This window comes from Oncorhynchus mykiss, chromosome 24 (assembly GCF_057628025.1).
Source record: "Oncorhynchus mykiss isolate SJ-2025 chromosome 24, ASM5762802v1, whole genome shotgun sequence".
Lineage (NCBI taxonomy): Eukaryota > Metazoa > Chordata > Actinopteri > Salmoniformes > Salmonidae > Oncorhynchus > Oncorhynchus mykiss.
The window spans coordinates 8555503-8582923 of NC_143045.1; the positions used below are offsets into that span (position 1 = coordinate 8555503).

The 27421-nt window shown below is 43.6% G+C and overlaps 3 protein-coding genes across 3 annotated transcripts; 1 reads left to right on the forward strand and 2 right to left on the reverse strand.

Moving 5' to 3' along the window:
• Positions 1–2629: 2629 nt before the first annotated feature.
• Positions 2630–13935, forward strand: LOC110503653 (inositol polyphosphate 5-phosphatase K). Its single transcript, XM_021582090.3, has 13 exons — positions 2630–3192; positions 4246–4351; positions 6625–6729; positions 6908–7016; positions 7340–7456; positions 7620–7795; positions 8354–8465; positions 8777–8886; positions 11371–11608; positions 11944–12081; positions 12172–12255; positions 12334–12438; positions 12637–13935. The coding sequence occupies exons 2-13, from the start codon at positions 4257–4259 to the stop codon at positions 12709–12711; spliced, it is 1464 nt and encodes a 487-aa protein (XP_021437765.3). The 5' UTR covers positions 2630–3192; positions 4246–4256; the 3' UTR covers positions 12712–13935.
• A 4656-nt stretch (positions 13936–18591) lies between these two features.
• LOC110503655 (F-box only protein 39) lies at positions 18592–21759 on the reverse strand. Its single transcript, XM_021582093.3, has 3 exons — positions 20517–21759; positions 19321–19497; positions 18592–18954 (listed from the first exon to the last, which is right to left on the reverse strand). Exons 1-3 carry the CDS (start codon positions 21660–21662, stop codon positions 18826–18828), a joined length of 1452 nt encoding a protein of 483 aa, XP_021437768.3. The 5' UTR covers positions 21663–21759; the 3' UTR covers positions 18592–18825.
• Positions 21760–21875: 116 nt separating this feature from the next.
• LOC110503654 (XIAP-associated factor 1) lies at positions 21876–26985 on the reverse strand. The gene is made up of 7 exons (XM_021582091.3): positions 25131–26985; positions 23904–24039; positions 23729–23785; positions 23338–23542; positions 23117–23187; positions 22720–22935; positions 21876–22573 (listed from the first exon to the last, which is right to left on the reverse strand). Exons 1-7 carry the CDS (start codon positions 25172–25174, stop codon positions 22541–22543), a joined length of 762 nt encoding a protein of 253 aa, XP_021437766.3. The 5' UTR covers positions 25175–26985; the 3' UTR covers positions 21876–22540.
• Between the last annotated feature and the right edge of the window lie 436 nt (positions 26986–27421).

Sequence of the window (27421 nt, forward strand, 5' to 3'; positions counted from 1 at the left end):
ACGCAGAGTAAGTGAACAGATGATCTTCACGTGTGTGGTTCCCACTGTGAAGTATGGAGGAGGTGTGATGGTGTGTGTGTGGGGGGGGGGCTTTGCTGTTGACACTGTGATTTATTTAGAATGTAATGCACACTTAACCAGCATGGCTACCACAGCATTCTGCAGTGATACGCCATCCTATCTGGTTTGCGCTGGGTGGGACTATCATTTGTTTTTCAACAGGACAATTACCCAACACACCTCCAGGCTGTGTAAGGGCTATTTTACCAGGAAGGAGAGTCTTGGAGTGCTGCATCAGATAACCTGGCCTCCACAATCCCCTGACCTCAACCTAATTGAGATGGTTTGGGATGAGTGGGACCGCAGAGTGAAGGAAAAGCAGCCAACAAGTGCTCAGCACATGTGGGATTTTCTTCAAGACTGTTGGAAAAGCATTCCAGGTGAAGCTGGTTGAGAGAATGCCAAGTGTGTGCAAAGCTGTCATCTAGACAATGGGTGGCTATTTGAAGATTCTCAAATACAAAATATATTTTGATGTAACACTTTTTTGGTTACTACCTGATTCCATATGTGTGCGGCAGGGTAGCCTAGTGGTTAGAGCATTGGACTTGTAACCGGAAGGTTGCAAGTTCAAACCCCCGAGCTGACATGGTACAAATCTGTCGTTCTGCCCCTGAACAGGCAGTTAACCCACTGTTCCTAGGCCGTCATTGAAAATAAGAATTTGTTCTTAACTGACTTGCCTGGTTAAATAAAGAAAATAAAAAAAATCATAGTTTTGTTGTCTTCACTGCTATTCTACAATGTAGAAAATAGTTAAAGTAAGAAAAACCCTTGAATGAGTAGGTGTTCTAAAACTTTTGACCGGTAGTGCATTTCATCACTCAAAATCTTGCCAAAGCATATTTTGTAGGAGGGGTTAATATGAATTTAAAATCATTTGACATGATTTAGATTAATCGGGTCATGAACATATGGACTTTGAAATGAACAAGGGAAAGATTAAACGTAGGCTACGTCTGGCATAAGCTTATTCACACACTTTACAATAACTCTGTTGCGGTAGTCTTCTTATAGGCTATTCCCTCCATTGCGACACGGCTGCCCAGTTGAAGAGCTTGTGATCTCCATGCAGCGCCTTCGGAAAAGCCCCCCTCAAAGAGATGCTCTTCTGGAGCCATGCAGCCATAGTCATACCCTAATCTAGGCCTATTTGCCTACTAGACAAAAAGTGCAGCGCATGCATGCAACTCATAATTCCAACATATTTGAATGTTTAATTAATTCAGTTCAGCCAGTCAGTATGTCATCCATTCAGACATTTGTCTAAATTGTAATAGGGACTAAAAGGCGAGAGGATTTACCCAGCCCAAAATCTGTCCATGTGAGATAAGCCCTTTTTTGTATGGAGGTCTATGCGAGAGTGTTAAATTATTTGATAGAGTAGAGGTTTTGTAATGTTTGGTCAGTTAAACATTTACTGATAATAGAGGTTGCACGAAGCATTTCGCCAATTTTGAGAAAAACGACTTTGTTGTGCCTGTTGTTCACACGCGTACCTGCCCTCTCATTGGCTAGAATGGTCCCACTGACCTGACCTCACTTACCCTCAATCATTGAGGAAGTACTGTAGAGAAGATTACTGTTTATCTTATATGCATAGTCACTTTAGCTATACATGCATGTACATACTACCTCAATTGGCCCGACCAACCAATGCTCCCGCACATTGGCCAACCGGACTATCTGCATTGTGTCCCACCACCCTCCAACCCCTCTTTTTACCCTACTGCTACTCTCTGTTCGTCATATATGCATAGTCACTTTAACCATACCTACATGTACATACTACCTCAATAAGCCTGACTAACCGGTGTCTGTATATAGCCTTGCTACAGTTATTTTCAAATGTCTTTTTACTGTTATTTTATTTCTTTACTTGCTTTACTTAAGTAAGCATTTCACTGTAAGGTCTACTACATCTGTTGTATTCGGCGCACGTGACAAATAAACTTTGATTTGACGGAAATGTATGTTCTGTTTGAAAGTGATGGCGGGTAGGGTAAAGATGAGCGTGAGAACGAATGGGCTACAGTCGTGAAAAAGAAAGGAAGCGAATTCAGTAAAGTTGTGATAGAAACTAAGATATCCCTAGATTTGTTTATAGTAGGAGTTTTGGATCAATATTACCCGGGGGATCCGTTTGAAGTCACGAAGAGTAACGTATCATGGATGCGTCGAGTGAGGTGGCATATGTGAGAGTCACAAGAGCTGATCTTAATCAGATTTTCTGTGTGTCCGCGGAACAGAAGAAGCTTGCATTCTGCCTCAAAAAGATTTTTGAATGGAATGTTTTGTATATGTATTTCCAAAGCAGGGCGCCGGTCAAGGGGGTTATCTCTCGGGATGCAGATGATATACCTGAGGAAGTAGGTGAAGTGATTGGTGCAGGCCGACTGACATGTATGGTGGATGGAGTAAGGAAACCCACTTCATCCAAATTATTGTTTTTGATAAGTCTCTCCCTTCTCATGTGAAGCTTTATGACATACCATGTAAGTGCTTTTGTGCACAAGCCCCTACAAAGATTTGGGCATGTATCAAGTGTATGCAGATGGGAGGAATATCAAATGTCAGCTGAGGTCATATGCTGCAACTGTGGAGACTGCACCAGTGAATGTTCCTCGGCAATCAAGGGCTCCTGATATATTACTTGTGGAAAGGGTGGACTTCGTAGCATTTATTGCAATGGTCATGAACTTCACAGCACAAACAACGAAGAAATCAGAGAAAATTGGAATCATTGTGAGTGCAGCAGAACGTTTTCTGGGACTCTGAGTTTACAGCCATGGCGTTGCATATAATCCTGTCAACGGATGTTCTGCCCTCACAGGGATGTGACTCGAATTGGAATGTGTTTATTTTTGTATGATGACGTTGTTATCCCTCTCCTATAATGCATATTTTTTTTATATAGTTTACCATCCATACAGTAGGTGGGGGCATTCTCCTCTAATGCTTGTTTGCGGGCTGCCAAAGCACCATAGAAGTAGAAGCTCTTCTTTGAGGAAGTGCATGTGCAAAACGTAAACAAAGTAATGTTGCGTAATCTCACCCAATTGTCTTTTTTTTCGTGCAAATGTCTGTAATCCGAGTGAGAGTAGGCTACGACAAAACAACAGGCATTGCCAGGTAGTAAGAACATTGTACATGTATTATTTGTTCTATATTTTAATCGGTTGTAATCCTAAACACAGATACAATAGCTAGCTAATTTAAAGGAACTACGCTAATTGCTAGCGAATAACTTGGGTAGCTAACTTCTCATCTAATGTGTAAAAACATTCCTAACGTTCAGAAATGTCAATTCAGAGAACACAATGTAACGTTGAACGTTTGCAATTCAGAGAGTGTTGTTTGCATGCATCTACTATACTGTAACTATCAAGCTAGTTAGCAGGGGAGTCAGGTTAGCAAATATTGATATCAGAAATTACCAGTGGTGGAAAAAGTACTGTCACACTTGAGTAAAAGTATAGATACCTTAATAGAAAATGACTCAAGTAAAAGTGAAAGTCACCCAGTAAAATACTACTTGAGTAAAAGTATCTGTTTTGAAATATTCTTAAGTATCAAAAGTACTAGTAAAAGTATAAATAATGTCAAATTGCTTATATTAAGCAAACCAGACGGCACCATTTTCTTGTTAAAAAAAACAAGTTACGGATAGCCAGAGGCTATCTCCAACACTTAGACATAATTTACAAATGTGTGTTGAGTCCTCCAGATCAGAAGCAGTAATAGGGGTGACCAGGGATGTTCTCTTGATAAGTGCGTGAATTTGATATTTTTCCTCTCCTGCTAAGCATTCAAAATGTAACGAGTACTTTTGGGTATCAGGGAAAATATATGGAGTAAAAAGTACAATATTGTCATTAGGATTGTAGTGAAGTAAAAGTTGTCAAAAATATGAATAGTAAAGTACAGATACCCCCAAAAACGACTTATGTAGTACTTGTTAAAGTATTTTTACTTAAGTACTTTACACCACTAGAAATGACGTTATGAGCAGTGGACCCTATTTTACATTAGCTAGCAAGCTAGGGTTCCTGTCTTGACATTCAATACTTTTTACAATTTTATTCAGAAAACATATTGCTGTGCTTTCATATCACAAGTTTGTTGTTTGTAACGATTCCTTGAGGTTGTTGTTTTTAACGCTATCATAATTCCATGATTTTGCAGCTGGTGAGATTATGGAGAATGACGATGATACCAAGGAAGACCCCCTGTCACAAGTCAAGAACTCAGTCAGCATGGAGAAGAACTGCTGCGACGAAGACACTTTCAGGTTTGAATGTCCCCTTGTGGTCATATGAGCTCCGGCTAACAACTTTGATTAGAGAGCATTTTTTGTGCATAAGGAGACACTGCACATTTAATTTGTTTACGGTCAATGGACACCGCACACCGAGTCATATTCAGCAATACAGGCAGCATAGCATTTGACCTGACAAAGAACTGCACATGGTTGGATTGTTGGTTATCTGATATCTGTGCAGGCAATTCAAAAATGTCATTCTAGTGTATGAACACAGGCTTACTATTTCCTTATTAGGTCTGTTTTCCTCCAGACAGAACACAGTTTAACCTCACATTGTCTGGCAGTGCCAGCACCCAATACAAAGCTGAGAGCACAATAAATTAGTATTATTGTGATTAGGTTTGCCAGTGCATTGCATTCCCACATGTATTAGAGAAATAATCCATGCCACTCTTTCCAAATCAGAGGAAAGTTCAATAAAGCAGATGATTGGGCCCCAAAGTCCACCACCACCACTGCCACTTTGTCTTTCTCTTTAAGCCTTGCGCAGAGTTTCCTCATTCTGGACGGGTGTTAAGCAAATTATTACAGAGTAAGATACATTTTCTAACATTAAGGGGTTGGTTTTCACATAGTGGGTCTCATGTGGCCCCTTCTTGATTCTGCTTAGCCCCCAATCCTTCTCAGTCTACTTCAGACCCTCCAAAAATACTCTTATGTCTCTCATTCACTTCCAGAGGCTGGAAGCGTACAATAGTCTTGAGATATGTCCTAGCTGCTCTTCCTCCACCTGTTATACCGTAAGGAATTCTAAGACAGGACCTTTGGTGAATCTGTAGCCCTTTCTGTGCTTTGGTGACAGCAGGAGTTCGGTATGGTCTTTCATATCAGATTCAGACTCACACATGATGCCAAGGGGAAGTGCTGTGATGAGGGTCTCCCTTTGATGGATCTTGGCACAAGAAAGAATCGCCAAGGACATACATCTGTAGTTGGACCACTGTAGAAGACCCTGCCTATGACCTCTGCAAAGATTCAAGTATCCAAATCTCCATTAAAGGAGAAACTAGTGATCTGCAGTGAAATGTTCCCCATGTAAACAAGAATCACCTGCCTTTCTGAACCTCTCATCGCATCAGTTTAGTCCTGCATATTTTCCTCCTCTCTTCCCGACACTGAGATTCCTTCCAGAAGATCACACACAATGGATGAGGTCTGCCGGTTGTTCGGTTCGCTCGTAGGGCGCTTCCGCTCGGACAGCATAGCCAGCTCTGCCACCCAGTCCTCGGGCAGCCACCTACTGCTGCGCCAGCGCCTTGCCCAGCTCATGACCTGCGTGGATGACCTGGACCCCTCGCCCCAGCTCCATGAGCAGGTGGTAGGCAGCTTGGACAACACCTTCCTCATCTGTGCTAAAAGGGCCAACCTTCTCAAGAAAGAGAACTTCAGGTGGACATGATAGGAAAGAGTTCCTCTTTTCTGTTCTCTTTGGCCTTATTTCAACTTGACCTCCACTTCCTCTGTCTTTATAACGTCATATGATTTGTTTTCAATCCAAATGCATTGCATATGGTTCTTCGTTGCAAGGGTTTAGTTGATGAACACAAAGTATCGTAAGACTGAATACTAATGATTCTTCTTGACTAAAATGTCCAGCAATAACTTCTCCATTTTATTCCAATTTTGTCTGTCTTTATCTGAGTGCAGAGGGTCTGAGTTGGTTGAGAAGTTAGACACATTTTTCATGTCTTGATTTTAGGCTTTGGACCCTTGTTTGATCAGCCTCTTGAGCTCAGAGCAGGCAGTGTGTCTCTTCCGTTCTGGATCGTGATCTCTGGCACGCTTATCCTTTGTTTTGATTGGATGACACAAAATGCCCTTTTATTAACAAAACTGAAAGGTTATGGTGTTAGGACCATAGAGATCATAAGTCAATGTTCAGTGTTTGATTTATTTCTGTGCTTAGGACATGGAAAGGGATTGGCTTAGTTCCTCGTTGAGAAGTGTTCTTCATTCACAGTATCTGAATTGATATAGGCTATGGTTAGAGATGTGAATAGGCTTTATCAACCACCACGTTCCATTCAAGACTGGCTAAACATGATGTTGTTGTGTAACTAAATAAACTTCTGAAAGTTGCAGTCCCATTTGTCAGGCTTTTGCTCAAATGAGTTTGGTGGAAAGCTGCTGTGCAATTGAATCATAATCTGCTGTACTCTTTCTCTTTCTCGCTCCCTCTTTCTTTCCCTCTCTCTTGCGTTCCATCGCCCCCTCTCTAACCCCTCTCTCGTTCTCTCTAGGCTTCACATGGTCACGTGGAATGTTGCTACAGCTGATCCTCCAGATGACATCAGCTCCTTGCTTCACCTGGACTTCCCAAAGACCCCAGACCTCTACGTGATTGGGTGGGGTTGCGGAGCTACTGCATGCTGATTGGATATTGATTAAGACACAGTACAATGGCATGACAGGAAAATCTGTTTTTTACTGTGTAAAGTTTACAAAGTTCTTTCTAAGTGGCATGGTGAAAATGCTTCAGTAAGTTTATTAGTTATAACCTGTGTGTGTGTGTGTGTTTTCTAGTCTCCAGGAGGTGTACTCTGCTCCTCACAGGTTCATCATAGACATGGCCGTTGAGGACTCCTGGAGCCATCTCTTCATGTCCAGCCTGGCACCACGAGGCTACCTGAAGGTACAACAACAGTAGGACAATATGGCACCATAACACCTAACAATACCACTTCCAGCACCATAGACCGGTTTGATCAAGTTTCATGCCACCAACCTTAGTCTGAAGCAACAGAAAAATGTGCTCCCAACGTAGTTTGTCCTCCATTTATTTTCACCTCCTTGTCTTTCAAAGTAATATCATTAGCTTCTATTGTGCCACTCCGCTTCAACACTTCTGAGTTTGCCTTTTCATCCTGGTCTTTCTTCAGGATACTTAAGAGTCTGAAAATAGCCCAGGTTTAGATGAAGCGATCTCAGGGTGTCTGGTGTCTTGTTGTGTTGCAGGTGTCCTCCATCCGCATGCAGGGCCTCCTACTGCTGTTCTTCTCCAAACTGGCCCACGTTCCATTCATTAGAGACATCCAGGACACCTACTCTCGCACAGGCATCTCCGGCTACTGGGTAAGATCAGGCTCAGTGGATGTTATTAGTTATTATGACCGCTTATAGCGAGTGTTATAATGCACTAAAAGTGTTATAAATGCACCTATAAGGCATTGTGTGTGAGCCTCACGTAAAAAAATGGCTTTTCATAAATTTGATTGATTGACCTTGCGCCCAACAGGGGAATAAAGGCGGGGTGTCCATCCGCCTGTCTTTCTACGGCCACATGCTCTGCTTCCTCAACTGTCACCTGGCGGCACACATGCAGTACGCCTCGCAGCGCGTCGACGAGTTCGAGTACATCCTGGACACGCAGACCTTTGACCCCAAAAAGACCCCGCACATCCTCGACCACAAGTCAGTATACATTAAACGCAGTTGAGGGAGTGTGTTTTCCTATATTCACACAGTTGCTGCTTCGGTATTATAAATGGAGGAGCTTGACATCTGCTTGTGATATGATTTTAAGCACTACTGTGCTCTCTCTGTGTTGAATGTTCACATTGGCCCCTCTCTCTCGCTTGCTCTCTCTCTCTCTCATTCCTTCTCTCTCTCTCTCATTCCTTCTCTCTCTCTCTCTCTCATTCCTTCTCTCTCTCCCTCTTTCATTCCCTCTTTCATTCCCTCTCTCTCATTCCCTCTCTTTCATTCCCTCTCTCTCTCCCATTCCCTCTCTCTCTCTCTCTCCCATTCCCTCTCTCTCATTCCCTCTCATTCTCGCTCGCTCTCTCTCTCTCTCATATTCCCTCTCTCTCATTCCCTCTCTCTCATTCCCTGTCTCTCATTCCCTCTCTCTCATCCCCCCCCGCTCTCTCTCTCGCTCCCTCTCTCATTCCCCCTCTCATTCATTCTCTCTCTCTCTCTCTCATTCATTCTCGCTCTCATTCCCTCTTTCTCTCATTCTCTCTCTCTCAGGCTGGTCTTTTGGTTTGGGGATTTGAACTTCCGCATCCAAGATCACGGCATGCATTTTTTGCGCAACTGCATCACCAGCCATAAGTTCAACTTGCTGTGGAGCAAAGACCAGGTCAGACTCATGAGGGATGCATTTGTTTTGCTCTATCTTGGACCATACTATACATAGATTGGCTTTTCATTTTACACACGTACAGTTAGCTGTCTTGTTCTCACGCATGTAAGACATGGGATGTACACATGGCACCCTGTTCACTTCATTGTGCACTACTTTTGACCAGGGCCCATGGGGCTCTGATCCAAAAGAAGTGCAAGAAGTGCACTATAAAGGGAATTCTAGGGTGCTATTTGGGATGCCGCCATCGTATTTCCTGAGGAGGTTGAATGTAATGCTTTTGTTGTCATTCCGTGTGGTTGTATCAGCTGACCATGATGAAGAAGACGGAGGCTCTCCTGCAGGAGTTTGACGAGGGACCTCTGGACTTTCAACCAACCTACAAATTCAACAGGTTCTCTGACTGCTATGACAGCAGGTAATGGCTGACTTGCAATCACAGGCGTATGGGAATACTCGCACACATATCGAGTTATGCATGCACAGACAGTCACTGACACACACACTTTCTCTCCTGATGTGTATTACTCTTTGGCTCGACAAAGCATCACTCTTTCAGCATTGTCACTTTCGTGTCTTCTTTCCTGCTTGCTTTTGCTGAGCTGACTCCTGCTTTCCTTACAAGACACCATTTTTTTCAAATGCTCAACTCTGCTCTCTTTTGACTTCACAGGTCCCACGGGACATGGTTTGGTTTCCAGTAAGCTGCTCAAAACACCCCTCTCTTAATGCCCCCCCCCCCCCCCCTAATCCCCCTTAAGCAGTATTCTGCTCCTTCACAATAAGCCCACTAAAACGGTTGCAAGGCAGTGACGGATAGATTTTTGCAATGGAAAGTCAAAATGCCCCTCTCTCCCACAAAATGGTGCCTACAGAACCCCAGTCCTTGCTCTCTCTTTGTGTGTGTGTGTGCTTCTGGGGTTTTCTACAGCTAACACAGTTGTCTCTAACAGTACATACGGTTTATCAAAGTTGCTTTATTCTCCAGATGAAGCCGGTGGAAAATCCCCATTGAAGCGTATCAGCATTGTGCGGAGGTGGTTGCCATTCTCAGTGGACACAGTGTTCTGGATTTGTTAAGCCTAATTCATTTAACTCCCACAATACCATTCGCCCTCATACGGAGAGAGAGCAGCTTTGCTAGCCGACTGTACCATTGCCTCTGTGTGGGCGTAAGCCGCTGTCAGTTTATAACAGGCATGGTTGCTGGCTATATACAGCACAACCTCCTTCCCTGCCGCTTGGATTGTTCATTATATAGTTGTAACGAATCACTATATGCAGAGCATTCGGAAAAGTATTCAGACCCCTTGACTTTTTACATAATTGGTTACAGCCTTATTCTAAAATTGATTAAATTGTTTTTCCCCCCTCATAAATCTACACACAATGCCCCATAATGACAAAGCAAAAACAGGTTTTTAGAAATTCTAGCAAATTGATAAAATAAAATAAACGGTACTTTGAAGCACCTTTGGCAGAGATTACAGCCTCGAGTCTTCTTGGGTATGACGCTACAAGCTTGGCACACCTGTATTTGGGGAGTTTCTCCCATTCTTCTCTGCAGATCCTCTCAAGCTCTCAGGTTGGATGGGGAGCGTTGCTGCACAGCTATTTTCAGTTCTCTCCAGAGATGTTCAATCGGGTTCAAGTCCGGGCTCGGGCTGGGCCACTCAAGGATATTCAGAGACTTGTCCTGAAGCCACTCCTGTATTGTGTTGGCTGTGTGCTTAGGGTCATTGTCCTATTGGAAGGTGATCCTTCGCCCCCAGTCTGAGGACCTGAGCGCTCTGAATCAGGTTTTCATCAAGGATCTCTCTGTACTTTGCTCCGTTCATCTTTCCCTCGATCCTGACTAGTCTCCCAGTCTCTGCCGCTGGAAAACATCACCACAGCATGATGCTGCCACCATGCTTCATGGGACCTTTATATAGACATGCTGCCACCAAACTGGGACCTTTATATAGACAGGTGTGAGCCTTTCCAAATCATGTCCAATCAATTGAATTTACCACAGGTGGACTCCAATCAAGTTGTAGAAACATCTCAAGGTTAATCAATGGAAACAGGATGCACCTGAGATCAATTTTGAGTCTCATAGCAAAGGGTCTGAATACTTATGTAAATAAGGTATCTGTTTTTTTGTTTTTTTTAATAGATTTGCAAAAATGTCTACAACCATGTTTTCGCTTTGTCATAATGGGGTATTGTGTGTATATTCATGAGGGAAATTATACATTTGATCAATTTTAGAATAAGGCTGTAATGTAACAAAATGTGTAAAAAGTCAAGGGGTCTGAAAACTTTCCAATGCACTGTTAGCTGTACATTATGTATTTATTCCTGTTTGTGTGTGTGTCAGTGTCAATACTTACGGTCTCCACCTCTGTGCACTAATCAGTACAATAGAGAGGGAACTCACTGTATGAGTCACCCAGTGAGACAGAATGGAAAACGAATCCGCTATGAGAGACGACTAATGAGGAATATGAAAGGATACAAAGCACTGCGGAATCTGATCCATCATGTAGAGCAGACTGAAGTAACACTGAGATGCTGGAAACGCTAAAGAAATCCAGCTACCTTATGAGATACCTTGTCATACTTTCTCCATCTCTAAACACACTCTCTCATGTCATTCTCTCACAGGCTTTGTTCAAATATCCATGCTAGCAGACTGCTATAATTATTCAATGTATTGGGCATGCATTCTAAGTGATATACATTTGGAACTCAGTCTTTCTGTTTCTCCACATCCTGTTTGTCTCTCACTAAATCTCTTCGCTTGTCCGTTTTCCGGTTCCTCTCCATCTCTCCCATTGTGACTTAATCATTATTTTCTCTCGCTCTCTCACTAAATCCGTGTCTCCTCTCTCGTCCGCCCGTCTGTCTGTCTGCCCAGTGGTAAGATGCGTAAGCCGGCCTGGACAGACCGGATCCTGTGGAGGGTGAAGCCTAAAGAGCCACCCCCAGAGGAGGAGAAGGACGAGGACAGGGACTCTGGTCTGGATGAGAAGAACACCAAGAATCAGCAGGAGGAGGAAGAGTTCCCTCTGAAACTCAAGCAGGATTCGTACACCAGCAACATGGAGTACGGCGTCAGCGACCACAAGCCTGTCATCGGTATCTTTACCTTGGAGGTGACTGAGGCAGCGGCATTTCCCATTCCCACATCTGAGACCGTATGAACAGAGTCTTAAGAGTACCAGTGCTGATCTAAAATCAGTTCCTTCCTGTCCATATAATGTTATTCATTGTGATCTAAGAGGCGACACTTACTGACCCAAGATCAGCACTCCTACTCTGAGGCGCTTTTTGAATACAGGCCCTGATCTTCTTTTCCAACGTGACTCTTTATAACGAAACCGTATGATGCAAATATACTGCTTTATGCTCCTTCACCCTCTAGCCAATCCTGACCACCTCTTCCCTCCGTTTGTTCTGCCGTTCCCTCCTGTCTATCCCCACACTGTAGTTGAGGAAGATGTACGAGACGCCGTTGGTGCGCGTGTGTGCCGAGGGTGAATGGAGCGCCGACTTTGACGCCATGGTGATCTACAGCCCCCTCCAGCCCTTCCCTTCTAGCGCCTGGGACTGGATCGGCCTCTACAAGGTCAGAGTCGACGTAACCCTCCGATGTTCTTTTGAATCATAGAAGTGTGGTCTGTGTAGTTTTTAACAGGTCTGTGTTTGTGTGTTACAGGTGGGATTCAGGAGTGTTTCGGACTACATTACCTACACCTGGGTGAAGGATGATGAGGTCTCGTTTAATGACGAGCTCACCCAGGTAATATGACTGCGCGCGTGTGTCTTTTTTGTGTTTGATGACATGGAGATGCCTGAATATGTTTCTGTGTTTACTCAGGTCTATGTGAGCAAGGATGAGATTCCGGCGCTGGGAGGGGAGTGCGTGCTCTGCTATTACTGCAGTACGCTCCAATGCATTGTGGGTATTAGCTCACCCTTTAAGGTAAGTGCAGGTTTACTGTAAGCCACCAAGAACAGTCCAGACATAGAAGAATATACATACTAACATTCATGCATTCACATACATTTTGGGCCAGTTTTCTAGATGCAGCTTCAGTCTAGTCCTAGAACTCCTGGACTAAAAATATTGGAGATTCTCCATTTGAAGTTTGAATGTAGAAATGTCTCCGTCTGATTTTAGGTACACGAGTCCAAGGTGGCCGTTGAGGAAGGTCTCGCGCCGGAGAACATCGACGGCCTTGAAAAGGCCAGTTAGGACCTGTGAGTGGACCAGACATGACCTCTTAACACTGTCTGTCCGTCGATGCTGTTACACATTTGACCTTTGGTGGCCTGTCTGCAAGCTGTGGTGCTGCTGAAGTCATGGAATGTTACCTAACTGTTACCAAACTGTAGGCCAGTGCACTTTGTTTTTAATGAATCATAACTGTTTCTGTCTTGTTCTCCGCTGCCAGTTGTGGCAACAGTAACAACAGTAACCTACGCGTTTATTTAAGTTCAGATGTTGATCCCGCTTTTAAAATCAGTCGCAGAGAGATATTGGCAGTGTCGTTTTAAGAGAGGTTGTTTTGTCTCTGGGATTGATACAGAACACATTGGACATTGTCAGATGTTCCAGGTAGGTTGTACAGAAGTCGAACATTAACTTCAGTCGTGGCTGTTTCACTTGAGAATCCGACCAATCATATAATGGTATTGTTAATGCATGAATATGACATTGTTTTAAATAATGGTTGATACATTTACATTTTCCCTCTGCTAACAAAACGTTTTGTGCTGTGCTGTGCTATGCCATTCCGAGAAATATATCGCACAATTTGTTCTTGTTCACATTCATGACCGTGCCCTTTTTATAGATGTACGTGAAAGGTTACTGGTTTAGGTATTTATTGAAGTGATTTTGGTTCAAGTAAGTGTGATTGGGGATGAAAAGATATCTAAGAAAACAGTAGATTCAACAAGTGCCTCAATGTTAACAACCAGTCGATAACTGTTCAATGGATGCTTTGGTACACAACTATAGAATTCCTATTTGATTATCTATTGGTGTGTTTGAAAATGATTATATTGTTCTTATTCTTAAAAAATATGCAAGTCTTGTTCTGTACGCATCAACTTTTAATCTATAGAACTTCTTGTACTTTTTCTTTGACCAATTTCAGCATAAGCGAGACCTGTTCAAAAATCTTTATTTGCTTATTGAAAACGCTTGTACATTGACTCTGTATTTACAGTATATTGAAAATTAGGAGTGCTCTATTTTCTCAGTAACATGTGGTAAATGAATAAAAACAAATGTTATACTGTAACCTATTTAAAGCTGAAATAAAAAATGATGCCTGTCATTTATCACTAGACTGGAATAGAAATGCAACAAGTCATTTTTAAACCTTTGATACAATGTAGTCTACACTGTTTTATGTTATTGGTTGGAACAAGAACTATACATTTAATATAAAATAAAAGCTTTTTAAAAACATTTTATGAACGGGTATTTAGAAGATTTATGCTAGGAGGACAATAACGGACATTCGGGAACAAAAACAATTCACAACAGTCTCAAGTGTTTTAAACCAGTAAACTGATTTACACTTTAGTCAAAGAGGAAAAACATAAAAGCATCAGAGAGAGAAATATAAAAGTAAATAGTTCCAACAGTTATGAAGGGCTTTATAAAATAAATAGATTGATCAACTCATTTGCTTGAAGCAATGTTCCTTACAGTATACAGTAAGCGCCAGGTCTGCTACTCGCCAGCTCCTGGCACTTAGCAGACATGGACACCAGCTTGTTCTTAACGTCCTCTGTCTCGGCTTGGAGTGACTGGAAGAGTTTTTTTTTTGTCTCTGCTCCGCCTCCCTGACATAGTGGTCTATCTGGGCCTGCAGACCGGCCACTGTCTCACCCCCTGCCACATGGGCCTGCTGGCAAATAGTAGATTTCCTGGTCCCTGGCCAGTAGCTGCTGAACCTTCTTCTCCTGTAGAGTCTCCAGTGACAGGATTTTCTCTAGTACACGCTTGCTATTTTCAGATTCTGATGGTTCTTCTTTCTTCCTCAGTTTACTGATCTCCATGTCCTTTCTGGAGCAACACAGCCTTTCTGCCTATCTTTTCGGCGAAGTTGTTTTAGTTGCTGGATGACATCGTTGCTAAAATAACAAGCTATCGAGCTAATTGCCTCGTACAGATGTTGTTAGAATGCAAATATAATCCAAATGTACACGTCGCTGACCTTTTGCATTTCCCGCGGTCGATGGCCCCGCCAAGATTGCAATGTGTTTTGCGTTGATCTAGCAACCGTTTGTTTATAACCTTTCCTTGAGCTCATTCATTGCAGACAAGACAGGCAACATTGTTGCAACTTTTAACACGGTGTTTCACACCGCACAGTAAAGGTATGGTAAGAGATTTGGTTCACTAATTATATTTTAGTGGCATCTTGCAAGCCCCGTTTGTTAGCTAGTTTGCTGCAGTTTTTTTTTTAATGACAACCATCTATCTTGCTAACGTTACTGTAGTGTAGATCCATTTTCTGTTGATACTAGTTAGCTACTGTAGCCAATTGCTATTTATGCTATTTATGTGACATTTGTGTTGTGTCTATATTGAAAGGAAATACACACCCCCCCCCCCCCCCCCCCCCCCCTTCAGGCTGAAAGAATTGCAGCAGAGAAATGTCTAGGGTGATGGACCCACAGCCCAAGTTCCTACCACCAGAATGGAGGCTTGCAAACCAAATACATTATGGGAGTGCTGAGGCTGAGCGTTCACGGCTGAGAGTAAGAGGCTGATAGAGGAGAGTGGCATGGCAGCCAAACGCATGCAACGGGATACCAACAAGAGACTGGGTAAGGCAAACATCAATAAATAGAGATTATAACAGAATACGTTCCTGTCAAAGTAATGGTTGATTCATTACTGCAACTGAATGGTCTGTCTGTTCCACTTTGTAATAACACATACATTACCACCCCCCATAATACCCAACCACGCCGTTCCTACCATCCTATCTCTGTTCAGAGCAGAGAATCTATGACATCAAGTTCTGGAAGTCAGACCTGGAGGAGATTGTCCAGGAGATGAAGGTGCTGATAACCTGTAAAAGCCGGGTGGAGAGAGCCATGGAGAGGTGTGCCGAGCCCCTCAGTCGCCTTGCAGTGCCTGACTGAGAGGTGAGAAGTAAAGAATTACAGAACAGAATTAGGTGGGAAGGAGTCTGTTCACTGTTCCAACAAATACATTTGAATGGTCACACACACACACGTGGTTGGCAGATGTTATTGCGAGTGTAGCGAAATGCTTGTGCTTCTAGTTCTGACAGTGCAGCAATATCTAACAAGAAATCTAACAATTCCACAACAACTACCTAATACACACAAATCTAAGTAAATATATGGAGGAGAAAACAGGGACCTAGAGTTAGATTAAGACCAACAGATAAGGAGATCCTTCAGTGCAACCTCAGAGCATTTCTTATTATTCTGTACATAAATCCAGGACACTGCATTTAGTATGATATGTTACGAATTACAAGGGTTAGCTAAAAGGTTTAAGGGAAGGGTTAGCTAAAAGGTTTAAGGTTAGGGGAAGGGTTAGCTAAAAGGTTTAAGGTTAGGGGAAGGGTTAGCTAAAAGGTTTAAGGTTAGCTAAAAGGTTTAAGGTATGGGGAAGGGTTAGCTAACATGCTAGGTAGTTGTAAAGTAGCAAGTAGTTGAAAGCTTGCTACAATGCTAAAGTTGTCCGCGATGAGACTCAAACTCGCAACCTTGACACGTTGGCACTTTGTCTTTGTGTAATGTGGGGCAGTAGGAAATGTCATTATTTCAAACTAAAGATGATCCCTTCTCTTCACCCAGCATGCAGTTTGACCTGCAGCAGAACTCCTAATTTTACAGGTAGAAATAGAAGGCCTGTCACAGTGCCTTGTGATGGACAGTCTGCATACAGTAGGTCCATTGGAAGCATTATTCCCTTCAGCCAGCAGAGGTCAGTTTAAAACCTCCTCTAACCACCCTACTTACAGTCGGAAATTTACATAAATGAGTTTTAATGACTCCAACCTGTGTTTCAACCACTCCACAAACTATAGTTTTGGCAAGTCGGTTAGGACATCTACTTTGTGCATGACACAAGTCAATTTTCCAACAATTGTTTACAGACAGATTATTTTACTTATAATTCACTGTATCACAATTCTATTGGGTCAGAAGTTTACATACACTAAGTTGAGTGTGCCTTGAAACAGCTTGGAAAATTCCAGAAAATTATGTCATTGCTTTAGAAGCTTCTGATAGGCTAATTGACATAATTTGAGTCAATTGAAAGTGTACCTGTGGATGTATTTCAAGGTCTACCTTCAAACTCAGTGCTTTGCTTGACATCATGGGAAAATCAAAAGAAGTCAGCCAAAAAATGATAGACCTCCACAAGTCTAGTTCGTCATTGGAAGCAATTTCCAAACGCCTGAAGGTACCACGTTCATCTGTACAAACAATAGTATGCAAGTATAAACACCATGGGACCACGCAGCCTTCATACCACTCAGGAAGGAGAAGCATTCTTTGGTGCGAAAAGTGCAAATCATTCCCAGAACAACAGCAAAGGACCTTGTGAAGATGCTGGAGGAAACAGGTACAAAAGTATCTATATCCACAGTAAAACGTGTTGAATATCGACATAACCTGAAAGGCCGCTCGGCAAGGAAGAAGCCACTGCTCCAAAACCGCCATTTAAAAAAAAGCCAGACTACTGTTTGCAACTGCACATGGACAAAGATTTTACTTTTTGGAGAAATGTCCTCTGGTCTGATGAAACAAAAATAGAACTGTTGGCCATCATGACCATCGTTATGTTTGAAGAAAAAATGGGGAAGCTTGCAAGCCGAAGAACACCATCCCAACCGTGAAGCACAGGGGTAGCAGCATCATGTTGTGGGGGTGCTTTGCTGCAGGAGGGACTGGTGCACTTCACAAAATAGATGACATCGTGAGAGGGAAAACTATGTGGACATATTGAAGCAACATCAAGACATCAGTCAGGAAGTTAAAGCTTGGTCGGAAATGGGTCTTCCAACTGGACAATGACCCCAAGCATACTTCCAAAGTTGTGGCAAAATGGCTTAAGGACAACAAAGTCAAGGTATTGGAGTGGCCATCACAAAGCCCCAACCTCAATCCTATAGAAAATTTGTGGGCAGAACTGAAAAAGCGTGTGCAAGAAAGGAGGCCTACAAACCTGACTCAGTTACACCAGTTCTGTCAGGAGGAATGGGCCAAAATTCACCCAACTTTTTATGGCAAGCTGGTGGAATGCTACCCTTCGATCCAAGTTAAAAAATTTAAAGGCAATGCTGCCAAATACTAATTGAGTGCATGTAACCGTATGACCCACTGGCAATTTGATGAAATAAGCAGCAATGTGAAGAAAAACGTACTTTATATGCATAACCCAGGCCATTCCCCTGCGACTTACAGGGGCAATTAGGGTTAAGTGCCTTGCTCAAGGGCACGTTAGCAGATTTGTTCACCTAAGGGGTTCGAACCAGAATCCTTTCGGTTACTGGCCGAAGGCTACCTGTCGCACTGTGTTACTAGAATGATTCCCCATGATTAATTATTGAAATGAATCCCCCCATGATTAATTACTGGAATGATTCCCCTCCTTTCTCCCTAAAAAGGTTCTGTCAGAGGTGGCCAGCCAGGAGTGGAACCTGGAGGCCCTGCGCGTGGCCATCCTGTCGACTATACTGATCTCTTCCGACTTGTCTAGGGTCTCTGACCACTATTTTCACTTCCATTACAACTCAAGCTATTTTAGCTCTGTATGAAGTATAAGATTAGTTATCCTAACACAACCCACTGATTAGAGATTCACCATACTCATGATTTTGCTACACAAACAGGATATCACAGCTTTCATTTCAAGTCGTTTCTGTTCAGTAGATACACCCATCTCTGGTGAAGAGACTCTTCTAAATGTATTGTGAATGACATATTGAATGTTTTGCCGATTTGCCGTAGCCTCCCATTGCTCTGTGTCAACCCAGTGACCCCCCCCCCCCCCCCCCGGGCTAGCATTTTCATTGATGAATAAAATATGAGGTATACATTATGAAGGAAAGCTGGAGTGCTTGTATTGTTTGCAGCAATTTTAATACAATATTTGGGTTTGAAGAAAAGGAGGATCAGATTGTGGAGCGTGTGTTTATATCTACAGTGATGGCACCGTGTGTGTGCTGTATTTGCCAGACCCATCCATGATTGTGTTTCAAATTGAAGTTTCCTTCCTCGTACTTTAAATGGTGTTATTATTTATTTATATCTTTTTTTAAAGCTGTTTATTTGGGCCAATGTGTCTGTTAGGCAGGAGTCAGAGCATGGGGTAGGAGATGGCGAGGTAGTGGAGCTCGGAGTTGATGAGTTGTCTGTAGCGAGAGTACACCTCCTCCAGTTGCCCATCCTCATTCTGAGTCTCATATTTGTTGGTGTAGATGCGCACCTGGGACACAAACACAAGCAGCTTATACACCACACAGTATATTGCTCACATAAGACAGTCAAGCATATTACTATAGCTAGGTGCAACAGTGTCATCAGTAGCGTTTAAAGAAGGAAGGAAATGTGACCTGGTCCTTTAAGAACGGACAAAGATGACTGCCCGGCTTGATGGCGTCTTCATTAATGACCCAAACAAACGTTAAAATGCCTGCAACATCCCAGTTCACTGGGCAGGAGGACACAGCAGGCTAGTGTGGGTCTGTGTGGAGCTTGTGTTAGTAAATCTCTTCAATGCCAGGACATAGATTGGTACGCAGGTGTTTAGGCCTGTATGGCTTTATCCTAGTTCACCAGATCTCTGGCTCACCTTGATGGTCCTGAGGATGATCTTCTTTTCCAGGCGTTTCTGCAGCAGCCGGTCCAGGAAGCTGATGTCCAGGAAGGCCCAGACCTTCAGGTAGACCAGCCGGCTGCACAGCAGCACCACCTCCAGCAGCTCCTCGTCCACAGACTCGTGGCTGTTGTTCAGGTCCAGGGTCAATTTCTACACCAAGGAATTGAGGCAAATTCACAACACGGATTCATGTCGTTAAAGGACTGAGTGCCACCGACTTCCTATTGGCAATTTAGGGCTGGATTCAATCCATATCGCGGGAAGAGACGCGTGAAAATGTGAAGATGGTTTCCAATTGAGCGGACATATGCAGCGTTTACTGTGGATGCAGTAACGCGGGAACATTGCCTTTCATTTTAAATCGAGCTGTAACCCGAAGTTTCCCGGGATACTTCTGCGATACGGATTGAATCCATCCCTTAAGAGTCATGTCTCTTGGGGCCGGTTTCCCTGACAGATTAAGCGTAGTCCTGGAATAAAACACATTCTCAATGGAGAATCTCTTATTCCAGGACTAGGCTTAGTCTGAACTGCATGGCTATAAAAAGGCAACGTGGGTACATGAGTAAACTGTATGTATACTGCACATACTTTATCGCTACACAAGCCGGGGCCATCATTGCTCTATAACGGACTACTACCGTGTATCGATGGGTCCGGATTTCTGAACTTTTAAATATTATGAATCATTAGTTATGCTAGAGACAATGAGGGGTGCCATAGTCGAGGGTCTACACCAGAAGTTAGTGGTTATATGTCGGAGGAATGTATATGGTGGGTGCAATTAAGCTTGGAATGTACTGAGTGCATGGGGAAACGATCACGTGGCAGGCTGATAAGGGTGGAGAGCCGTAGATTAGTGATGAAGGGGGTCGAGGTCACATTAAGTGAGAAGGAACAGTTTATTCCCTGTATCACTTTACATCTTTATTGCTAGGCAGGAAGTTATGTTTAGGGAGGAGGAGACTCCATCCAAATTGGGGATAGATAGATAGATAGATTATATATATATATATATATATTTCTATCCACTGGTGGAAATATATTTGTCTGATGCAGTTGTATTGACCCAATGGGGAAATAAACTTGGTTTAAGCTTTACTAAATCGTCCGTAAATTTTCTAAGGTTCATTTAGAACCTAACAACGGGTAGAGCAACCAATCCTCACCTGTAAACAGCTCCTGTAGCAGGGCACTAGGCTGGTAAGGGCAGGCTTGGCACTCCAGTCCTGTTCACTGAAGTAGCAGCTGGTGAGACTGAGCAAGCGCAGCGGGATCTCTCTGAGCAGAATCCTCCCCAGCTTGTCCACGTCGAGGATCCGCTCCACTGTGATCTGCACCCGAAGGTCGGGACAATGCTGAGCCAGATGGGACCAGGCATCCCCCCAGACCACCTGGATGTGGGGCTCGTGGATATGGCATCGTACTGTGAACGTCTGCAGGGACCCTCCCCCGCCCAGGCTCCTACACGCCGCGGACAGGGCCGCCAGCAGCTCGTCCGACAGGCAGCTGTAGTTAAGGGTCAGGGTGCAGAGGCCCTGGAAGCGGTTCATGACCTGGGGGAAGGCGGGGCTGACGAAGACGGCCAGTGGCTGAGAGAAGAAGTCCTCCAGGTTGAGGTGGGTGATGCCGGGCCGGCGTCCCAGGTGGATGTGCTGCTGAGCTGCAGCCACGGCTTCCAGTACCTCCAGGCCCTGGGGCAGGTTGAGGCGGGCCCCCCGCAGGCTCAAGTAGCCAAGGCGGGAGCCCTCACGGCGCAGATAGAAGGCGAGGCTGCGCACCAGGGAGTTGCGTACACTACGGCACCAGGCGGCGCGGTCCAGCGCCATGTGGTTGACAGTTAGGCGGCGTAGTTGGCCGCCGGTTTTACGCAGCGCGGCGAGGAAGGTCCTCAGCGTCTGCTGGAAGCGCCGGGCCACCAGAGAGTTGAGGGGGTGGGAGAAGCGGATCTCCAGATCCTCCAGGTAAGCGCCGTAGGTCTTGGCGTAACACACGGCCGTCTCCAGCGCCGAACGGCGGGTCCTGGAGATGCGGCCGGAGAAGTTGAAGTTTCGAACCCTCCAGAGGGAGGGCGAGCGCATAACGTGGTGCCAATGGCGACACACCAGGGCCGCCTTGACACGGTCGCGGTCACGCAGCCACCAGAACATCTGCCGCAGACACACGTCCGGGAGATTAGCCCAGCCCAGTTTAGGCTTTTTATCTTCCTCCACCTCGCCTTCTTCCTCATCCATTATCTCTATTCCTTCATCCTCCCCCTCTTCTTTGTTCTTATTCTCCGATAACTGTTCCCCTGGATCCTCGGGGTAATCCATTGACAGGGAAGAAGTGTTGCCAAACCACTAACGTCTCTCAATATTCATCCACCAAATGTAAAGATGAATAGCCTGTCGTCTGAAATGTATACTATGTGACTCTGGAGTTAACTTGTACCACAGAGAAGCAGAGGACACATGCGTGTGTCTGTTGGGTCGCCATCAATGTGTCCCGCTTGTCACCTAGAAATGACTAGACACCAAAACTGAAGCTCTGGAACCTTCATAGCTTTTATTGTTGTTACCGTGAAACCAAAGGGACACCTTGTGACATCACAATAGGAGAAGATAAAACGCTCACAGCATTTGGACCTATTATGAAAAAATATAATCTCCTTGTGTGTTCATTACAGCAATTATTTTTTTTGGGGGGGTAAATCAGTTATGTACATTTGTAAACCAATATTAAAATGTACAACTTTAATGGAGAAAACAATGTATTATAAACTGGGTGGTTCGAGCCCTGAATGCTGATTGACTGACAGCCGTGGCATATGAGAATGTACACCACATGTATGACAAAACATGTATCTTTCCTGCACTAATAACCTCATGGGTTTGTGATATATGCCCTTAGCCGTGGTATATTGGCCATTTACCACACCTCCTCGGGCCTTATTGCTAAATTATACAACAGTGGTAAAATAGGATTCTTGTCCTCTTGTAGAGAGAAGAATCCTGACTAATGTAATAAGTCATCATCTCTTGCTGTTACCCAACCCGTCCAATCACCAGAAATAACTCAACTGCCTCTGAAATACAGATTTTCTGCGAAAAATAACTTGCAATTTGCTCAAATAAATCACGTCATCACTAACTTGTCCTCCACTATGCCAATTCACCATGGAGTGTTCCTTCAGAGGTTCTGAGCACGTTTCTCATTTCAAGTTGACATGGATCTGACATTTGACCTGAAAGGAGAAAAAAAAAAGAGTTTATCACTCTAAATTATTAAAAAAGGGGACCAGGGTTTGGGTCAATTCCAGGGTTGGAGAATGAAGTGAAATGGAATTGACCCAACCCAGAAGGGTACTGTGTTTTTGGGACAGAGCCGTACCTCATGCCATCGTAGTGTGACTACGGGGAGAGCCAGGTGACAGTGGGGACAGGTGCTGATCTGGTCAACTTCCCCCTCCTGCCTCTTGCCTTGGGCTGAGAACAATGTAGATTTCATAGAACTGGTCAAACGAGGACTGGCCTGCTCCTGTTTGTGGCTGCCATCTTCCTCATCATCATCACCTTTAGACTCCTCTGATGTGTGGTTACACTCCAGCTAGCAGTGGGGGAAGAGAATGGAACAAGTGATTTAAACACTAACTTATTTCCATGGAGAATGCATTGAGAATACTTGTTTGTCCAGAAGTAGGCTTAATATAGGCACCGGAAGCGGGCAAAACGAGGAGGAGTGATCTGACGACGATGACTTGGGTTCATGCTGTTGAATAAGAACATACCTGATGTTCCGCCATCTCCTCCAATGGGAAGGACCTCATGCAGCTCCTGCAAACCACTGCCGTTCGCCTGCCTGCATCCAGAAAACAGTTTGAATATAACATAACATTGAACACCAGAGTATCAATCTCATCTGACTCTATAGTGATTATGATTTCCCATTTTCCATTGTGTTGAATATTACATATGGCAAATCAACTTAAACTGTAGGGGTTAGCATCACCGTTGGAGGACGGCGGGGAGGGGTTATCGGGAGCATTGAGGTCAGGGCAGATCTGACCATGGTCCGGCTGGTCCCGCAGAGTGATGTAGCGTCCGCAGTCGGAGCAGCGCTCGGTGCGACTGCCACACGCCAAGCTGTGCTCCGCCATGGCCGACAGCGGCAGCTCCACCGGGCAGAACTCACAGCGCTGCAGCCTTGCCTTACACTAGTCCGACAGAGAGAGGGGGGGGGGGGGGTGTGATTCATTCTGTATAACAGTCGTTATTATACACCTGTATCAAATACAGTTTGACTATGACGATCATGTAGAGGAACTAACTCCTTTTACTGAAACGGCATCATCATGGTGTGTGTGTGTGTGGCAATCCCGGTGACCGTTGAATAGTCTCACCTCATGGTCCAGGAGCTGGCAACTCTCCACCTTTTTGTCGCACTTGGTGCACTTCACCTGTGGGAGTGACAGAGCGACAATATATTGAAAATATACAAAAATCGGGGGCCTTGATCCCTCAACATCTACTCAAGTATTTGGAAGTGATCCTGGTTTCATTACAGCAGTGGTTTACCTGGCTGTGCTGGTTCTGATGGTGCTGCTCTAATAGCTCTCTGGGAACCGGCTCATCACAGTCTGGACACAGGCATAGGAACCGCTGGCAGTGGGACTCGTGCAAGGCAAAGTTGGACACAGCCACCTCCTTGTGACTGACAGTTGAACACAAGCACAGAATAAGTGTTAGAGGCGCCACAAGACCACAGGCTTGTGTGCAGTGGTTTAAAGTACTTAAGTAAAAATACTTGAAAGTAGTTGTTTTGGGCATCTGTACTTTACTATTTATATTTGACAACTTTTACTTTCACTTCATTCCTAAATAAAATTGTATTTTTTACTCCATACATTTTCCCTGACACCCAAAAGTACTCATTACATTTTGAACGCTTAGCAGGACAAGAAAATTGTCTAATTCACCCACTTATCAACAGAACATCCCTGGTCATCCCTACTGCCTCTGATCTGGCAGACTTACTAAACACAAATGTTGGAGCATGTCCCTGGCTAGCCGTAAATAAAATTAAAAACAGGAAAATTATGCTGTCTAGTTTGCTTTATACGGTATAAGCTATTTATAATTTGACTTTTGATACTTGTGTGTGTGTGTGTGTATATATATATATATATATATAGTTCCCCAGGCCCAGATGTTGATTAAGGCAGCACCCGCACCTCTCTGATTCAGAGGGGTTGGGTTAAATGCAGAAGACACATTTCAGCTGAATTTCCCTTTATATTTTAGCAATTACATTTACTATTGATACTTAAGTATATTTAAAACCAAATACTAATCAAAACTTTTACTCAAGTAGTATTTTACTGAGTGACTGTCACTTGAGTCATTTTCTACCTTGGAACCTTTAATTTTACTCAAGTATGAAAATGTGGTACTTTTGTGGTGTGTGTGTGTTTCATGTATGTTCTGAACAAACTGAACATAGAGCTGAAGAGAATGTCAAGGCCAGCTCTACTGTGGTCTGTGCAAGCATTTTCACTTTCAAAGATTAGGATTTCATGCCATGTATTGGCTGAAATGCCTCAACCTGAAATTATGGTAGCCCAGTCAATATTATTGACAATGTATGTTATTATGAAGTGAACACTCTCAACAAACTATGTCTTTAGAAAAACGAGTAGCCGATGTATATCCTTCAAATTCATGCTGAAGCATATCCACTACTTTGATGGTTTGTTTTGAACTTTTAAAACACTTTTTTTATATTAAAATGTTTAATTGTCTCACCACTGGTCACAGATACGGGTTCTCTCTTCTTCCTCGTCTGCCATCGCGGGATAGATGTAAATTCTAACCCCAAAATAGAAGTAGCTACGCCCAACCTAGCAATTGAAACCAAATTCATTAAGCCCAACTGGTGACATGGGAAATAGCATTGTGAACGTAACGACATTGAGGTCATGTGATCATACGGCAAATTTTCTAAATAAAAGTCCACCTGACGAAATGTTACTTGGCTGTTATAGAACGTTTTTCTGATTTAAAAATCACAAAACAAATATTGTTTAAAGTTACATAAACATACATTTATTGAAAAAATAATCTATATATACGTAACAAAAATATAAATGGAAATGTAAAGTGTTGGTCCCATGTTTCATGAGCTGAAATAAAAGATCCCTGAAATGTTCCATTTGCACAAAAAGCTTATTTCTCTCACAAATTTGTTTGCATCCCTGTTAGTCAGCATTTCTCCTTTGCCAAGACAATTCATTCACCTGACAGGTGTGGCATATCAAGAAGCTAATTTAAACAGCATTACACAGGTGCACCTTGTGGTGGGGACAATAAAAGGACACTAAAATGTGCCGTTTTGACACCACAAATGCCACAAGTTGAGGGAGCGTGCAATTTACACGCCGACTGTAGGAATTTCCACCAGAGCAGTTTCCAGAGAATTGAATGTTAATTTCTCTACCATAAGCCACCGCCGTCATTTTAGAGAATTTGGCAGTATGTCCAACCAGCCTCACAACCGCAGACCACGTGTAACCAGACCAGCTCAGGACCTCCACATCCGGCTTCTTCACCTGCGGAATCGTCTGAGACCAGCCACCCAGACAGCAGATGAAACTGAGGAGTCTTCCTGTCTGTAATAAAGCTGTGGGGAAGTTGTCACCATACAAGAGGGGCATTTTAGTATCCTTAGAACCTCTCCTAATAAAGATCCAGTGTCACACCATAGATTGACCGCATAAAATACTTTTTTCTGCACAAATTTACTGTCACCACTGACGAGCGTTTACATTCTAAACAAACTATGCAAGTATTCGTAGGAAATCACCCAGAGAGCTACCATTCCTTCATCTGGAATAACGTCTTCAAGCACATTGACATCAGATGTTCCGGCTGCACCTGGTCAACACGACTCACAGCCTGAGTGACGCAGACCTGCGTACGCTCGCCAAAAAGACAGAAGGCTACTCTGGGGCCAACATTAGCATACTCATTAGCATACTCATACCAGATGCCCTCATGCAGCCTGTCAGGAAAGTACAGTCAGCCACACACTTCAAAAAGGTCACTTTTACACATGATATAGTGTTTATTTTTTCGTCAACGTGTATTGTGGTTGATATGTACTTTTAAAACAGTATTACAATTTTAAATCCAGAAAGATTGTGCTTTCGTGATCCGTATTAAGTTTTAGAGAGTTAAAAACGGCAAAACTGATCAATTTCACTCAGTGCTTTGAGCAGCGCTCTCCATAGACAGACTGGGGAGAGCAGAGTGCCGGCCCACACTACTGAAGCCAATGTTCGCGGATTAAACGTCTGAGTAAAACGCCACTCACCTTGATTCTTTCTTCCCTGCTACCACTTCAATCATGATGATCTGCCGCTGCTGTGGGAACTGTTCTGACATTCTCATATGCTTTGCTGATTCGAAGTTACTGTTTATTGTCCACTTTCTCTTGTTTTCAAAAACATTTGGAAATTGTTTTGCACGTTATTTTTGTTGGCAAATGAGATTGATTTCTATTCATTGTACTGCCTGTCAGCCATCATTGATTTCTATTCATTGTACTTACTGCCTGTCAGCCATCAACAATCACCCATTCTTCGCAAGCGAATACGCTGACAGGCCAGGAGAAAAAAACTTTGTCCACGTGTGGTTGGATTGGGCCATTTTCCACCGTAACAGTGCAGTAAATGATCAAAATTACGAACCCGCTTTCGATTGGACCCTTTATGCGCTAAAAGTGCGGGGATTGGTCAACATTGCGAGCTCTCGCATAATATGCGCTCGATTGGTTGCTTTTGCATTGAATTATGCGATCGCTGAATCCTGGAGGGATTGATATTAGCTAAAGTAACATCACAGTCAGCATAGCTAATAGAACTAACGCGTTAGCAGGGTTGGGGTGTAACGGATTACCAAAAAACGGTAACTGTAATCCGTTACGTTACCAACAAAAATACTGTAATCAGATTACAGATACTTTTGAAAAACTAGATGGTCACTTCGAGGATTACTTTTAAATTCAGAAAGGATGTTTGCGAAAAAAAAACATTTAA

Coding starts and splice junctions, on each gene's coding strand:
- LOC110503654 (XM_021582091.3), bottom strand. CDS start 25,174: ATGGCAGACGAGGAAGAAGAGAGAACCCGTATCTGTGACCAGTG. Junction 23,188..23,337: donor CTCCCCGCCGTCCTCCAACG/GTGATGCTAACC, acceptor TTCTGGATGCAG/GCAGGCGAACGGCAGTGGTT. Junction 22,936..23,116: donor AGGAGATGGCGGAACATCAG/GTATGTTCTTAT, acceptor CCCCACTGCTAG/CTGGAGTGTAACCACACATC.
- LOC110503653 (XM_021582090.3), top strand. CDS start 4,257: ATGGAGAATGACGATGATACCAAGGAAGACCCCCTGTCACAAGTCAAG. Junction 4,352..6,624: donor TGCGACGAAGACACTTTCAG/GTTTGAATGTCC, acceptor CGTTCTCTCTAG/GCTTCACATGGTCACGTGGA. Junction 11,609..11,943: donor TCGGTATCTTTACCTTGGAG/GTGACTGAGGCA, acceptor CCCACACTGTAG/TTGAGGAAGATGTACGAGAC.
- LOC110503655 (XM_021582093.3), bottom strand. CDS start 21,662: ATGGATTACCCCGAGGATCCAGGGGAACAGTTATCGGAGAATAAGAAC. Junction 19,498..20,516: donor GCTACAGGAGCTGTTTACAG/GTGAGGATTGGT, acceptor TCCTTGGTGTAG/AAATTGACCCTGGACCTGAA. Junction 18,955..19,320: donor TCATCCTCAGGACCATCAAG/GTGAGCCAGAGA, acceptor TTTGTGTCCCAG/GTGCGCATCTACACCAACAA.